The sequence below is a fragment of the Manihot esculenta genome, chromosome 7 (genome assembly GCF_001659605.2).
Source record: "Manihot esculenta cultivar AM560-2 chromosome 7, M.esculenta_v8, whole genome shotgun sequence".
NCBI classification, from domain to species: Eukaryota; Viridiplantae; Streptophyta; class Magnoliopsida; order Malpighiales; family Euphorbiaceae; genus Manihot; species Manihot esculenta.
The window spans coordinates 12,821,802-12,836,119 of NC_035167.2; the positions used below are offsets into that span (position 1 = coordinate 12,821,802).

Here is a 14,318-nt window from a genome sequence, read left to right on the forward strand (position 1 = left end):
AAAACCAAATTGACCACTATTTTGGTTTTCCACTAAATTGGTTGAACTGATAACCATGATATGAGCTACTTACATACCCATTCCATAATAGAACCATCTTGAGCCAACTGTGTCGGACGAAGCCTTGGTTCAGCTGCACGTGCTTTTTGAATAAGAGTATCCTCACTTTTGCTCAAAACCTGGTATTGAGGAATAGTTGCTACGTGAAGATAGATTCCCAATAATTTTTGAAAGTATACATATATAAAGATTATAAAAGGTTGGTGTACAGAACAAGGCATTACCTCACTAGCAGAAATAATTGCATAAAAAACTTCTCTTATGATTGCCATGTCCATGGTTGATGAGTAGCTCACACTGGCAATCTTCCCGTCTGGAGCAATAAATGAATGTTCTGGAGAAGTTGATGGATTGGTTTCCAGATATCCTCTAGGCCCTTCAATCAACCAGTCTAACACAAATGATGTACATCCTTCCAACAAAGGGTATGCCTCATTTTCTAGAAAATCCTAATAATGAATAAAATACTAACATAGTAAGTTACAAATGTAACTTATATGAAAAATCACAAATATTATTTACAAGAAAAAAAATGAAGTAATCATATTGCTAAAGATTGTTGGAATATGCATCTTTTATGGAAAAAGTTTTAAGAGAATAAGTCAAATATGAAGATAAGATTGTTTCAATTTAATTTGATTTTATTTTATTAGATAATGTCCGTTAAGATTTTAGATTGATAATATTCAGATTTAATAATTTTATTTAGATTTTTTTAATTACATGTGAGTGTATAAATAATAATATAATCAATAAAAATATAAGACAATTAAGTCTCAAATTATATCTCTTTTTCTCTCCCCTCAAATAACACCAATAATGGTAAAAAAAAAAGTCATGAAAGTTAAGAAAAAAATTGTTTAACAAATTATGCACAAGTAAACAGTAGAATTGAGGCAAGACATAATGTTAGGTTCAATTCCAATTCCTAAAATTTTGTGGAATTCAATTGAATTCATTCGTGTGTTTGGTTTGAAGAAAAATTAGAATTTAATTTAAGAATTGAATTCCATGGACTTTCAAGTTTTGATGGAATATTTTGTGGCCCATAACAAAATTCTCTCTTCCAATTGTCATTTATTTTTTTAGTTAATTAAATAAATAACTGAAAATTAATAAATAATTAAAAAATTAATGATTACAAAATAAATGATTAAATTATTTTAATAAATAATTATTTTTTTAATTTTTATATTATTTTATAAATATTAAATAAAAGTAATAGACCGACCATCTACTTTAAATTTTCAGTCTATTGAATAGATTGAATGGAATGGAAACTTTTTTACAAAGAGTATATGCTAATATCAACTCTCATTTTAATTTATTTTTGATTTTATCAATATGTTGTTAGTGGATTTATATTTTATTAATTGTGATTATTATTATTATTATTATTGATTAATTATTATACATGTATTGTGAAAAGTTTTTTTCTATAATAGAAAATTATATATATAATTATATATACACACATTTTAAACCAAACAATGAAATTCATTTCAAATTAATTCTATTTGAAATTCAATTGAATTCTATATAATTCTAATCATAGAATTCAACCAAACACTATGTAAAAGTTTTTGTTATTCGGTTTGCACATGAAGAAAAACACAAAATCAAGCCAAATCAGGAGGAAAACAAGAAAAACTCCTCCAAAAACAAAATATCAAAGCCATGGCAAGAGAAGAGGACTTCTCCAAAGATGTTGTCTTCGAAAAAAAAGGATCTTGTCACAAGTCTGGGAATAAGATAATCCTCCCCTCTGATAGAAGATTTCCCTCTGATAGAAGATTTCCCTTTGTTATTATTCTTTCCCTTTCGAGAATAACCTATGGTGATTGAGAGAATGAATTTGTTGGAGGAAATCCTATAGCCTCAGAGTTCTAATTTGTGAGAGAACTCCCAATCTCAATAAATGACAAAATTCTGCTTATTTTATTTTTTATCTTCCAACAATATATATATTAGAGTGTGAACATAATCTGTTCATAATTAAAGGAGATTACATAATCATAGTCTAATTGATACTAATTTATTGATAGAGAACTCTTAGGAGTTGCCTTAACAAGGTCTTGTAATCTATATATAAACACACTTATTTTAATAGAGAAAATACACAGAAATTACCCAATTGTTCCTTATCTTATAACATGGTATCAAAGCCTTTAGGGTTCATCTATTATTTCTTTTGGGTTTGGGATACTGTTCTTCTTTGAATCACCGGTTTAGGTGATTGTTTGATCTCACCACCGTCCTAGGAAGCGGCGCAATAGAGTTTTCAGCCTCTCTCCGAAGACCGGTGGTCAGATTGCCAGCGAGTCTCTGGTTCCACTTCCAAGATTGCCTCATCATTTTCAACCAGTCTCTAGGGCCGTTATTGTCATAAGACCTTACTGACGTCGGATTTCTCTTTTGTTGGAGCTGTCCAAGTTCTATTTCTTTCTTTCAAGGCTGTGTCAGGGCTATTTCGGTGCTTTTATTATTGGGTGAAGTGTTTTTAAGGTCTAGTATTGGTTGAAATTGCTTCTGACAGTAAAACTCATATTACTAAAATTATTCTAACGTCTTTAGTAGCAGCTGAGACGGGTAAAATTTATCTTCTTTTCTCTTCACATAAATGGATCATTGATTCTAATATCACGAATCACATGACATGTAATCCTCATATTTTTGCCAGCTTTCAATCTCATAAATCACCTTCTATTACTATAGCTGATGGATCAACCTATAATATTGAGGGTTCTAGAACTATTAAACCTGCTCCTTCTATTACCCTATCATCTGTGCTAAGTTTACCTAATCTTGCCTTTAATTTAATCTCTATTAATAAACTTACCAAAGACATAAATTCTTGTGTTTCTTTTTTTCCTGGTCATTGTCTCATTCATAATCTTATAACGATGCAGATTATTGGTAAAAGACATGTATCTGAGGGTCTTTACATTTTGGATGTGCCTCGGTCTGTTGCCGCCTGCTCTAGTATCATATCTCCGTTCGAAACACATTGTCAGTTGGATCATCCTTCTTTATTGATGTTGAAGAAACCCTCAATTTCATGAGGTATCTTCACTGAAATGTGAGTCATGTCATCTTGCAAAATATCATCGAAGCTCTTTAAGTCCTAGAGTCAATAAACGAGCTGAGTCTGCTTTTGAATTCGTTCATTCGGATGTTTGGAGCCCATGTCAAGTTGGGTCCAAGACTGGATTCACTTTTGTGAATGATTTCTCTAGAATGACTTGGATGTATTTTATAAAGCATCGTTCGTAAGTTTTTCTGATATATGGTCTAGAATGACTTGGATCCTACCCAATCATTGGTGTGTTACTCTCCAGACCTCAATAAATATATGGTCTCAACAGATATAGCATTTTCCGAGAAAATTCTTTTTTATCCTGTTGCACAAACCTCTACTGGGCAAGAGGAGGACGATGAATGGCTCATCTATAGAATCATATCGGATGGTGGGAACTCTTCGAGTATGCCTTTTGCTGCACAATCTGATGGTAACATTCCTCCTACTACTCAGCCTCTTATTAAACCGCCAGTTGTTCAAGTTTACTCTCGGAGACCAGTACCTGATGATACATGTCCTGCACCAAACTCTTCTTTACCATCAAATCCACCACTGAGTGACTTTCACCTTCCCATTAGCCTTCGTAAAAGTAAACGACAGTGTAAGTCTACCTATTCTATTGCTAACTTTCTTTCTTATGATCATCTGTCTCCTTCTTCTACCTCCTTAATTGTCTCTTCAAATTCCATTTCTTTGTCTAAGACAGTTAAAGAGGCTCAGGCCTATTCTGGATGGCGTGATGCAATATTTGAAGAGATCGAGACTCTAGATGAAAATCATACTTAGGAACTAGTTGATTTACCCTCTGGCAAGAAGGCTGTGGATTGTAAATGGGTTTTAGCCTTAATCATCTGTCTCGTTTGTTGATCTCCCTAGCTGCTTCTCAGCATTGGCCTTTACACTAGTTAAATATCAAGAATGCATTTTTACATGGTGATCTCCAAGAGGAGGTGTATATGGAGCAACTACCAGGGTTTGATGCTCAAGGGGAGTATGGAAAAGTCTGCCATTTGAAGAAATCTTTGTATGGTTTGAAACAAAGTTCTGATGCATGGTTTGGCAAGTTCGATGAAGTTGTTCAAGAATTTAGATTGAAAAAAGCAAGTGTGACCACTCAGTCTTCTATAGAAATTCAGATTCTGGTATTATTCTCCTTGTTGTGTATGTTGATGACATTGTCATTATAGGGAATGATAGTGTAGGGTTTTATTCTCTCAAAAACTACTTGCATGCGAGTTTTCATACCAAAGACTTTAGCTTAAGTCTTTCTTAGGAGTCGAAGTCTTGAGGAGTAAAAAGAGAATTTTCTTGTCACAAAGAAAGTATATCCTTGACTTACTTGCAGAAACTGGGAAGATGGGAGCTATACCCTGTAGCACACCAATGATTCCTAATATATGTCTCACAAAGGATGACGGAAACCCTTATGATGATTCAGAGAGATACAGGAGGTTAGTTGGAAAGCTAAACTACCTTATAGTGATGACTCGGCCAGATATTGATTTTGCAGTAAGCTTTGTAAGTCAGTTCATGTCTGTACCTACGGTGAAACATTAGGCCGCTCTAGAACAAATTCTATATTATCTAAAAGGGAAACATGGACTCGGTATACTCTATAGTAATCATGGATGTTAAATTTGGGTCAGGCCTAACTCACCCCAAAAGCTAGCTCAAGAGGGAGGAGTGCCTATAGCCCATATAAGGGGCACGTTACCCCTTTCCACAACCGATGTGGGATTCAACACACCCCCTCACGCCCAGAATTTTTACTAGTGCGTGGCACATTTATGGGGCACCCAACATCGGATGGGGAGGCTCTGATACCATGTTAAATTTGGGCTAGGCCTAACTCACCCCAAAAGCTAGCTCAAGAGGGAGGAGTGCCTATAGCCCATATAAGGGGCACATTACCTCTTCCCACAACCGACGTGGGATTCAACACACCCCCTCACGCTCAGAATTTTTACTGGTGTGTGGCACATTTATGGGGCGCCCAACATCGGATGGGGAGGCTCTGATACCATGTTAAATTTGGGTCAGGCCTAACTCACCCCAAAAGCTAGCTCAAGAGGGAGGAGTGCCTATAGCCCATATAAGGGGCACGTTACCCCTTTCCACAACCGATGTGGGATTCAACAATGGAGATACTACACTTGAGTATTTTTCTGATACTGATTGGGCAGGATCTAAAAGTGATTGAAGGTCGACTGCAGGCTACTGTGTGTTTTTTGGAGGAAACCTAATGTTTTGAAAAAGTAAGAAGCAAAATGTGGTATCCAGATCTAGTGCCGAGTCAGAATACAGGGCCATGACTCAATCCACTTGTGAAATTATGTAGATAAATCATCTGCTGAAAGAAGTTGGTATGGATGTTGCGTCACCCACGAAACTTTGGTGTGATAATCATGCTGCTCTTTATATTGCTTCCAATCCAGTATACCATGAATGAACTAAGCATATTGAAGTTGATTGTCATTTCATCCATAAAAAGATTAAAAAAAATTTAATTTTCACCGGTTATATAAAGATTGGAGAGCAACTGGATGATCTACTCACTAAAACTTTAAATGGGTCTCGAATAGAATATCTTTCTAACAAGTTGGGCATGATAAACATCTATGCTCCAACTTGAGATGGAGTGTTAGAGTATGAGCATAATCTATACATAATTAAAAGAGATTACATAATCATAGGCTAATTGATTGATAGAGGATTCTTAAGAGTTGCCTTAACAAGGCTTTGTAATCTGTATATAAACACACTTACTTCAATAGAGACAATACACAGAAATTACCAAATTGTTCCTTATCTTGTTATAATATATAAGGCATAATGTTACTGTTTAACACAATTCTATTGAAATAGGAGTCATAAGGAATAAGAAAACAAAGAGAAGATAAAGCAATATAATCCTAAATTAAAAGATAAAACAATTGAATCCTAAAATAAAGGATAAGACAAACTAATCCTAAAATAAATCTAATACCAGAAAAGAGTCCATAACATCACTTCCCCGGACAAAAAGCTTGTCCTCAAGCTCAAAGGTCCATTGAATTAAAAATTGCTTCTCGGTCACAGCGTGCTTTCACTTGGATCACCCTAGTCATCGACCTATAATTAAAAAACATCTTACATTGATGACCCGCAATATAATGTTCATCGCAGTTGTAACATAGCCCCTCCACACGTCTATCCGCCATTTTGCCTTTAGTCAATCTCTTTACCATAAGGCCCTGAGTGCTACTATAGTGATTACCTGTGAACAATGTCGGAGTATTGGTGCTTTAGTTTTGGAGTAAAGTGGATGATGAGGATGCATATTAATTATTTCCCATCCAAGTTGGTGAAAATTTTCGTATAGCTCCATTTTGCGTCAAAGTTTTCTTTTTTTTTTCTCAAAGGTTCTCGCTAAACTCATTTATTTTTTTTTCGCGAAGGTTCTCGCTAAACTCATGGTCGTTGCAAGATTGGGTGGATTTTGAAGTTCCACATCAGTTCCGATTAGTTCAATTAATCTAACTGTAAATATCTCCACCTATTGTGCTCCTGTAATTGAGTGTACCCTTGCTAACAAAACCTGAAATTTGTATTGGTACTCATTCACGGTACTAGTTTGTTTCAAGTTGGCCAATTCACCCAAAGAATTACTTCTTAATGGAGGTCCAAAGCACATGTGGCAATAATTTTAAAGGTGTCCTAGGTTAATTCTGGTTCTTGCTATTCTAGTTTGAAAATCCATAATTGAGTCTCTTCAATCATGTGGAATGTCGCAAGTCTCACTTTGTCGGCCTTTGTTGTCCTTTGGTTGTAAAAAAACTGATCATAACAGTTCAACCACCCTAATGGATCCTTTATGTCATCATAATAGGGAAGTCCAACTTAATATAGCACGACACTACTGTAGTTCCAGGTCTAGCATCAACTCGATCTTCAGTTCTCTTTGGAAAATTTGATTAGTTGTTATTGCCTGTTCCCATTTCACTCTCTTGGTTCTGCCTCTGTTTAGCCTTTTGAGCCAAAGTTAATTGCTTAGCTATGGCCTCGAGTAATCCTTGAATCTCTTTTTGTTCCTAACATTGATGTTAGTAACATTCTTTAGAGAGTTTAATATGGGATTCTAACTTTTCCTTTAGATTATTTTGATATCCCATAATGTCTTTCTCTAATACTAATTTGTTATGTTCCTAGAAAAAGGATCTCGTTATGGGTCTGGGAATAGGATAATCCTCTCCTGTGATTGAAGATTTCCTTTTGTTATTATTCTTTCCCGAAGAACCTATTGTGATAAAAAGGATGAAGATTTGTTAGAGGGAATCTTATAGCCTCAGAGCTATAATTTGTGACAAAACTCTCAATCTCAATAAACAATTATTTTGATCTCAATAAACGATTATTTTGATCTCCCATGACGCCTTGCTTTGATACCAATTTATTGTGTTCTCAGAAAAAGGATCCCGTCACGAGTCCAGGAATAGGATAATCCTCCACTGTGATGAAAGGTTTCCTTTGTTATTATTCTCTCCCTTTCAAGAAGAACATTTGATGATCGAAAGGATGAAGATTTGTTTTAGGAAATCTTATAATCTCATAGTTCTAATTTGTGAGAGAACTCTCAATCTCAATAAAGGACAAAATTCTGCTTATTTTATTTTTGATCTTTCAGCAATATATATAAGGAAATGTTACTATTTAACACAATTCTACTAAAATATGAGCCTTAAGGAATAAGAAAACAAAGAGATAAAATGATAAAGCAATCTAATCCTAAAATAAAGGATAAGGCAATCTAACCCTAAAATAAATCTAATATAAAAAAAGAGCCCATGACACCCTGCCAGGAGGGAAAGACTTCTCTGAAAACAACAAAGTTAAGCATCAAGAAGGCACCAAGAACCTCCAACAAAACTAAACTAAACCATGAATGACAAAAAGCCAAGAGACAAGCATGTCTATAAAATGCAGAGGATGAAAAAAAAATGTTGAAGAGATTTTCATGTCATAAAATTACAATAATTTACAGTAAAAGAAGCAAGGAGAAGTATTGAAATATGCATCTTTTACCGTTGCAAAAAATATGGCAAATAGTTTTAAGAATAATAAGTCATATATAAAGATAAAATTGTTTCAATTTAATTTTGATTTGATTTTATTAGATAACATCTATTAAGATTTTAGTTTGATAATGTTCAAATTTATTATTTTTTTTAGATTTTTTAGTAACATATTAGTGTATAAATACCAATATAATCAATGAAAATATAAGACAATTAAGTTTAAAATTATATATATTTTCTCTCCCCTCAAAACCAACAAAGATGATGTAAATCGATTAACAACAGCGCTTATATGCTAGCTTGAATTTCGTATTTTCCCATTAGAAAAATTGGGTCATAAAAACAAGTTTAACACTTTCTACCTATGCCCAAATAATAATTTGCTGATTCAATATTGGGATCTCTATTTCAAAATTCAAATACATAAGATTCAACAATACGGGACATTAGCTATATCTATAATAATGTGGCTTCAATCATCCTTCAGTTTCTTAAGAGAGATTGCATGGACTATCACTTGTGAAGGAATTGTCTGACTACTTGTCTATTTAGCCTTACCTATTTATCCGCAAACAAGACATGACATAGCCCAAGCTCATAAAAATAAGTTTGTATAATTAGTCAAGGCTAATTCTATTTACTTTTCTTGGTTTTTTAAATTTAATTTAGTTTGCTAACTCGCAAGTCCCAATCACTTCCCAATGGGGTTAGATAAATCTACTGAGAAAATGTCGTACGTAAAATCATTGACAAGTGCATCAACTTCTTGGTACAACTTCAAGGATTTTGAACCCATTGAGTAGGGAAAAATACCATATAAATTTCATCATGCATGATTAATCGGAAAATTTTGCGGGAAAATTGAGTTTTTTTTTTCCTACAAAAGTTTTTTAACCAAATTATTCCAACAAAATTAATTTTTTGCACTAATGAAAATAAATTTTTGTTCTATATAAACATGGTATCAGATGACCAAGGCCTAGGGGCCTCTTCCCCTCCTCTTTTCCTACCCATTTCAATTACTCTGCTCAATGACTGCAATCAAGCTCATTGTAGTTTTCTATTTTTTTTTCTAATTCAACAAGAAGCCATATTTTAGATCTGGAAAGTAGAATCACTTGGAAAATATGAAAAATTTATAAGCAGAATAAACATTTGAAAAGGAAATAGCCAATCTTAGCACTCTAATAAAAATTTAAAGAATAAAAAATTGAATGAAAATTTGGCACCCTTAGCTTCCAAAAATCCAAGTCTTTCTTAGTAATCAGGTCGGAAAATGTTTTAATATTTGCATAATTGCATCTGATTATAAACTATCAATAGGAGTCCTTGAGAAAAACTCAATGCATCAATTATGAAAAATTGAAACATTTTTGTCAATACAACAAGATATAGGTAAAATTCAATAACTTACCCGGTCCATTGTATAATTATAGTGCTCCCACAAATGGGTACAAAGCCAGGCCCCACCCATTGGCCACAATGCCCACTTAGCATTTCCTTCACTAGCTGATGATTTTGCCCATATGTCAGACCGATGATGTGCCACCCAACCACTTGCTTGATAGTTTACCTGTGTCATTCTCCAAATAAATTGGAAAAAAAATATTGGAAATGAGAATAAAGCACAAAATAAAATTAGAAGAATCTAAGGTATCAATAGTTTGGTCTGAGATGCTACATTGACTAGGGAATATGTACTGAATAATCCTGATAGCTTGATGGGAAAGATGATTCGCATACAAGTGTGTTAAATACTACATACTTCCTAAATAAGCTAGCTATTTTGGCAAGTGAATCTCATAAGAAAAGACTAATATATGAATGTTCCTCATCTCAATCATATAGCTTAAAAATATTTTGGCAAGTGTATCTTAATTATTGGCTCAACTTTAAAACCACTACTTTTGAAATCTATTCAAACAAACTATTAATTGAAATAAATTACAAAGATAAATAAAAAAAAAGATCCTTGCCTGTGCAGTTTTGCTTCCGTTTACTGACAGAGACTTAATAAAATCAACCAGTGGTTCCTGGCATTCACTAAGGTTGCATGGTAGTGCAGGCCAGTAATTCATTTCAAGGTTGATGTTCAAGGTAGGAGCACAACTACCAATGAAATAGAGGGATTAGTAAAAGTCCATATGGAGTTTTGATGCAATTCATGTAAGCATTGAAGTTAACTTATCATAGATGAGTTTAACTTAAGCTAAGGCCTCATGTATCATATCCATAAAATATATGACTTGGTCATGAGCTGTAGTAAGTCTACAAAACACCAGTCTAAACAAGTAGAATGATAATTAAAAAAAAAAACACGAGTTATTGGCATCAAAAAAGTGTGAGAATGATAAAATTGATAACCAACTGAAATAGAAAACAGTGAAATCAACCAGTGATTAATTCTTAAATTCAACAAATTGCATTCAAAAATGTTTTTGTTGTTTTCTCTTTGGTTGATTTGACTCCGACTAGGGAAAGAACTCAAAATCTCACAATCCAAGATACGACTTCAGTACTATTGAACCAAACTATTGTTATTGATAAAATTTATTTGCTTATTAAACCAACAGTTTCATGCAAACATAAACCACATCAGAAACAATATTTCTTAATGCAAAAAAAAATAAAAAATAAAAAAGTACAAGTACTGAACCACTAGATAGTGTTTAGGTTAAGATGCACAATATAAGCTGTCTTTTCAATGTTCTAATCCTATCCCTTCTTTCCCGATTACGATGTTCTAATCCTATCCCTTCTTCCCAGTTATGATGTGCTTTTTCTAATCCACAGAGAGAGAGAGGTATTAATGTTAATGGTGAAGTGAAACAAATCATGTAACCCATTTAAGTAAATTATATCCTTGCTTCTGTCTAAAAGAGGCAATGCAGCTCAAATGTGTCCATTGCTCCATATTGGATGGAAAGAACAAATCAAACTCAGAATGCCCTATAGTAATGTATTATATATGGTTCAATTAAAGTCCTATCAACAGCAAAGACAACCTTTTTTGTCCAATTTTAGTAACAGAATTCCTAAAAATTTACAAGTAATAGAAAAAATCAAACAACAACAAAAAAAGTAGGAAAAGGGAGAATATAAGAAGGGAAATATATAAGACAATGAAAACTTACTCCCATTTTGGATCAAGTTCATTGTTCCATATTCCCTGCAGGTTTGCCACTTGAGTTCCAGGGCGTGAGCAAGAAATAAGTAAATATCGACCAAACTGGAACAGAAGCTCCACTAGTGAAGGATCTTCATCGAATTGAAAAGATTTTATTCTTTGAACTGTTGGAACTACATCATCTTTGTTCCCCTTCAAATTCACAGCATTTGCAAAAGGCATAAGATTATTGATCACCAGAGGCTCATTTTCTCTAACCTTGTTGGAGCTTTTCTGGAGCTGAAATGAGACCCTTTGAAAAAGATTCTGATAGTCATCTAAATGACGGGCATATAGATCAGAATATGAAAGATTTGCTGTTGATTTCAAAGCTCGAAGAGACTCAGAAGTAGGATCTTTCTTTGAAGCTGAAGGCTTAGTAAACGGGCTTTCAAATGAAGATGATGCCAGTAGAAGCAACAAAGCCCAATCTGAACCTTCAACCTCTAATGTCATGTTGTCTAAAACACGTATGATACCTATGCCATCACTAATCTGTAAATCAAGAACAGCAGAAAACTGAATTCCCTTTGGATTGTCACCTTCCTTCACTTTTGGAGGGATTCTTTTCCCAGGGCAACTTCCTTCCATTATAATCTGACTTCCACCATTTATGTAACAATGATGGTCTAGCTTGCTATCCAGAGACACTGTAAAGGAAACAGACCCTAATTTGCTTCCAGAAATCTTGATCACAATCACTTGATCAGGATTAGATGCAAAATGTTCCCTGGTATATTCTACATCACCCACAGAATATCGTAATCTAGCAGTTGCAGTATCCAAATCTAGCTCTCTATGATATGTTTCTTCAGAGTATGCAAGATGGGAATCATCAAATTGTAGCTTAATATCACCAAGGAGTTGGAAAACCTTAATCATTGAAACTAAATTATTAGGATTCTGATCACTAAAATAGTTAAAAATCTTCCATATAATTAATAATCATTAGCATTAAGCTGATGAAAAGAGAAATTCTGCACAAAAATAAAATGCCAGGTTTAATAAAAAAAGATCGTGCATATATAATTCTGATTCTGGTGATGCAAAAAACCCTTTATTTCTACATTTTAGTCTGATAGCCTTAAAAATCTAAATTCGTACCACCTGAAAACCAAAAGAGATTAAACAAGAAGGTAATAACAGAAGCATGTCCCCTATTCTACTAATCCACAAAAGTCATTTATAAACTGGAAATGAAGTTCCACAATATCAGATATGGCCAACAACTTTTATGCATTCTCACAGGTCATAATGCAGAAACATAAGGCATCATAGTCAATGAGGTACATACTTCAGTAGTATTTCCAAACAAATTGACTGCTGCTTCAGTAGCTTCAGTATATTTTCCATTGTCAACAAGATTCCTGACCTGAGATAATGCCTCTGGAGAATCAGGGTTTGTATAGTCACTCGGAGTTCCTGTCCAAAGGGTATCCTCTGCAGAAGAATTTAAATTATGCTAGATGTGAGTCTTCCCAAATATGAAGTTGAGAAGGCGAAAGTAGACATGCAGTATTATTAACAGGGGCATGAAAGCCGTAATAAAAATTAAGCACATCAGCATAAAACACTACGAATGTAACATGAGCTTAAAAAAGGAAAGGAAAAAGGAATCGTATAACGGGAAGGTAAAGGATTCAAATAAATAACTGCACATAAAATGTCCCCATATGCCCTTTGCACATGCAACTGCAATGTGCCTTAGGCCATTGAGATTCCATCCTTAAAAACTTCATATTTATTGAACCAATGTTTAGTTGCACCTAATAGTGAAGTGCCTGTCTCATAGAGATTCAATCCTGACAAACCGTCCCGCTAATAAATTTGCAATATATCAAAATTATGTATCACCCACACACTCAAAGAAAAGAAAATCAACTTAATTCTAGACTGTTCAGCTAAAATTCGTGTTACTTGATAAAATGGTCACCCTCGAAGAAAATTCAATTTCGAACATCCAAAAACATGCAATAAAACACATAAATCTTCAATTCTAATCTACTCATGAAAAGTAAACATGTAAACGAGTGTAGCTCTTACCATTCAGCTGAATAATTTCAGAAGAGACGCCGCCCCACACCATAGCACCGAGACGACCGTTACCGATCGGAATGGCATCGGTCCAGCTCTTGGCAGGCCCATTAAACGTAACTTTTAACGGCTTAGAAGTCTCAGAGTCCACCATGGGTATTGAATTCATGAGGTTTTCCACCAGAACCCAGTCTCCATCTTCCATTGATGGATAGTTACCAATACCATCAAATCATTACAGAAAACAGAGAGATTGAGCTCTTTGAGTGCGTCTCTCTCTCTTCTGGTTTGGTTTGTTTTCTTTATTGGCATTTGGTTCATGCGCAGAAACTGAAAGTAACGGATACAAAAAGACAAATTGGGCGCGCCAAAAAGGGAAATGATTAGCGTCAGACGTATATTCTGGAAATTTTAAAATTACTTTTCATTTAGAATGAAATAATACTAATAATTACAATAATAGTAAATATGAGTAAATTTTTTAATTAATTTTTCTATTATACTCATATTTAATATAAAACGAAAATATTAAAATTTATTAAAATAATAAAAATAAAATTTAAATTAAATACTAAAAGATAATTTAAATTATTTTTAAAAAAATTAATAAAAAATTAAATATAATTATAATAATAAATTTATATATTAATCATAATGTAAGAAAAATGAATAATATTTTATTGAGCAATTTTAACAATATTAGTTCTTTTAGTATATATATACATAAAGATCGTGCAGCCATACTAATTATTTTAGTAGTTAATAATTGTTGTGTTAGTAATAAAGTAAAATTAAAATTAATTAAAAAAATCTGGATTTAACCTTTTATTCTCAGAATTAAGAGAGCTTCATCGGGAGATTGTAGCTTTCTTTGAGTGATTGGTGATGAAAGTTGGGTTTTACTATCTTGATAAGAGGCCGAGTC

The 14,318-nt window shown here is 33.6% G+C and overlaps 1 protein-coding gene across 5 annotated transcripts in view; it reads right to left on the minus strand.

The window, feature by feature from the left end:
* Window positions 1-13,717, minus strand: part of LOC110618894 (alpha-L-fucosidase 2) — a 33,824-nt gene extending 20,107 nt beyond the window's left edge. For 3 of the 5 annotated variants that reach the window (XM_043958017.1, XM_043958014.1, XM_043958015.1), the window contains exons 1-7: window positions 13,403-13,717; window positions 12,654-12,799; window positions 11,328-12,232; window positions 10,170-10,302; window positions 9,608-9,766; window positions 285-509; window positions 78-179 (exon numbers count right to left, since the gene is read on the minus strand). In XM_043958017.1, the coding sequence (XP_043813952.1) occupies window positions 78-179; window positions 285-509; window positions 9,608-9,766; window positions 10,170-10,302; window positions 11,328-12,232; window positions 12,654-12,799; window positions 13,403-13,598 (1,866 nt within the window). In that variant the 5' untranslated portion in view covers window positions 13,599-13,717. The remainder of the gene's footprint in view (window positions 1-77; window positions 180-284; window positions 510-9,607; window positions 9,767-10,169; window positions 10,303-11,327; window positions 12,233-12,653; window positions 12,800-13,402) is intronic. The other 2 variants (XM_021762168.2, XM_043958016.1) reach the window with 2 other exon arrangements.
* Window positions 13,718-14,318: the final 601 nt, after the last annotated feature.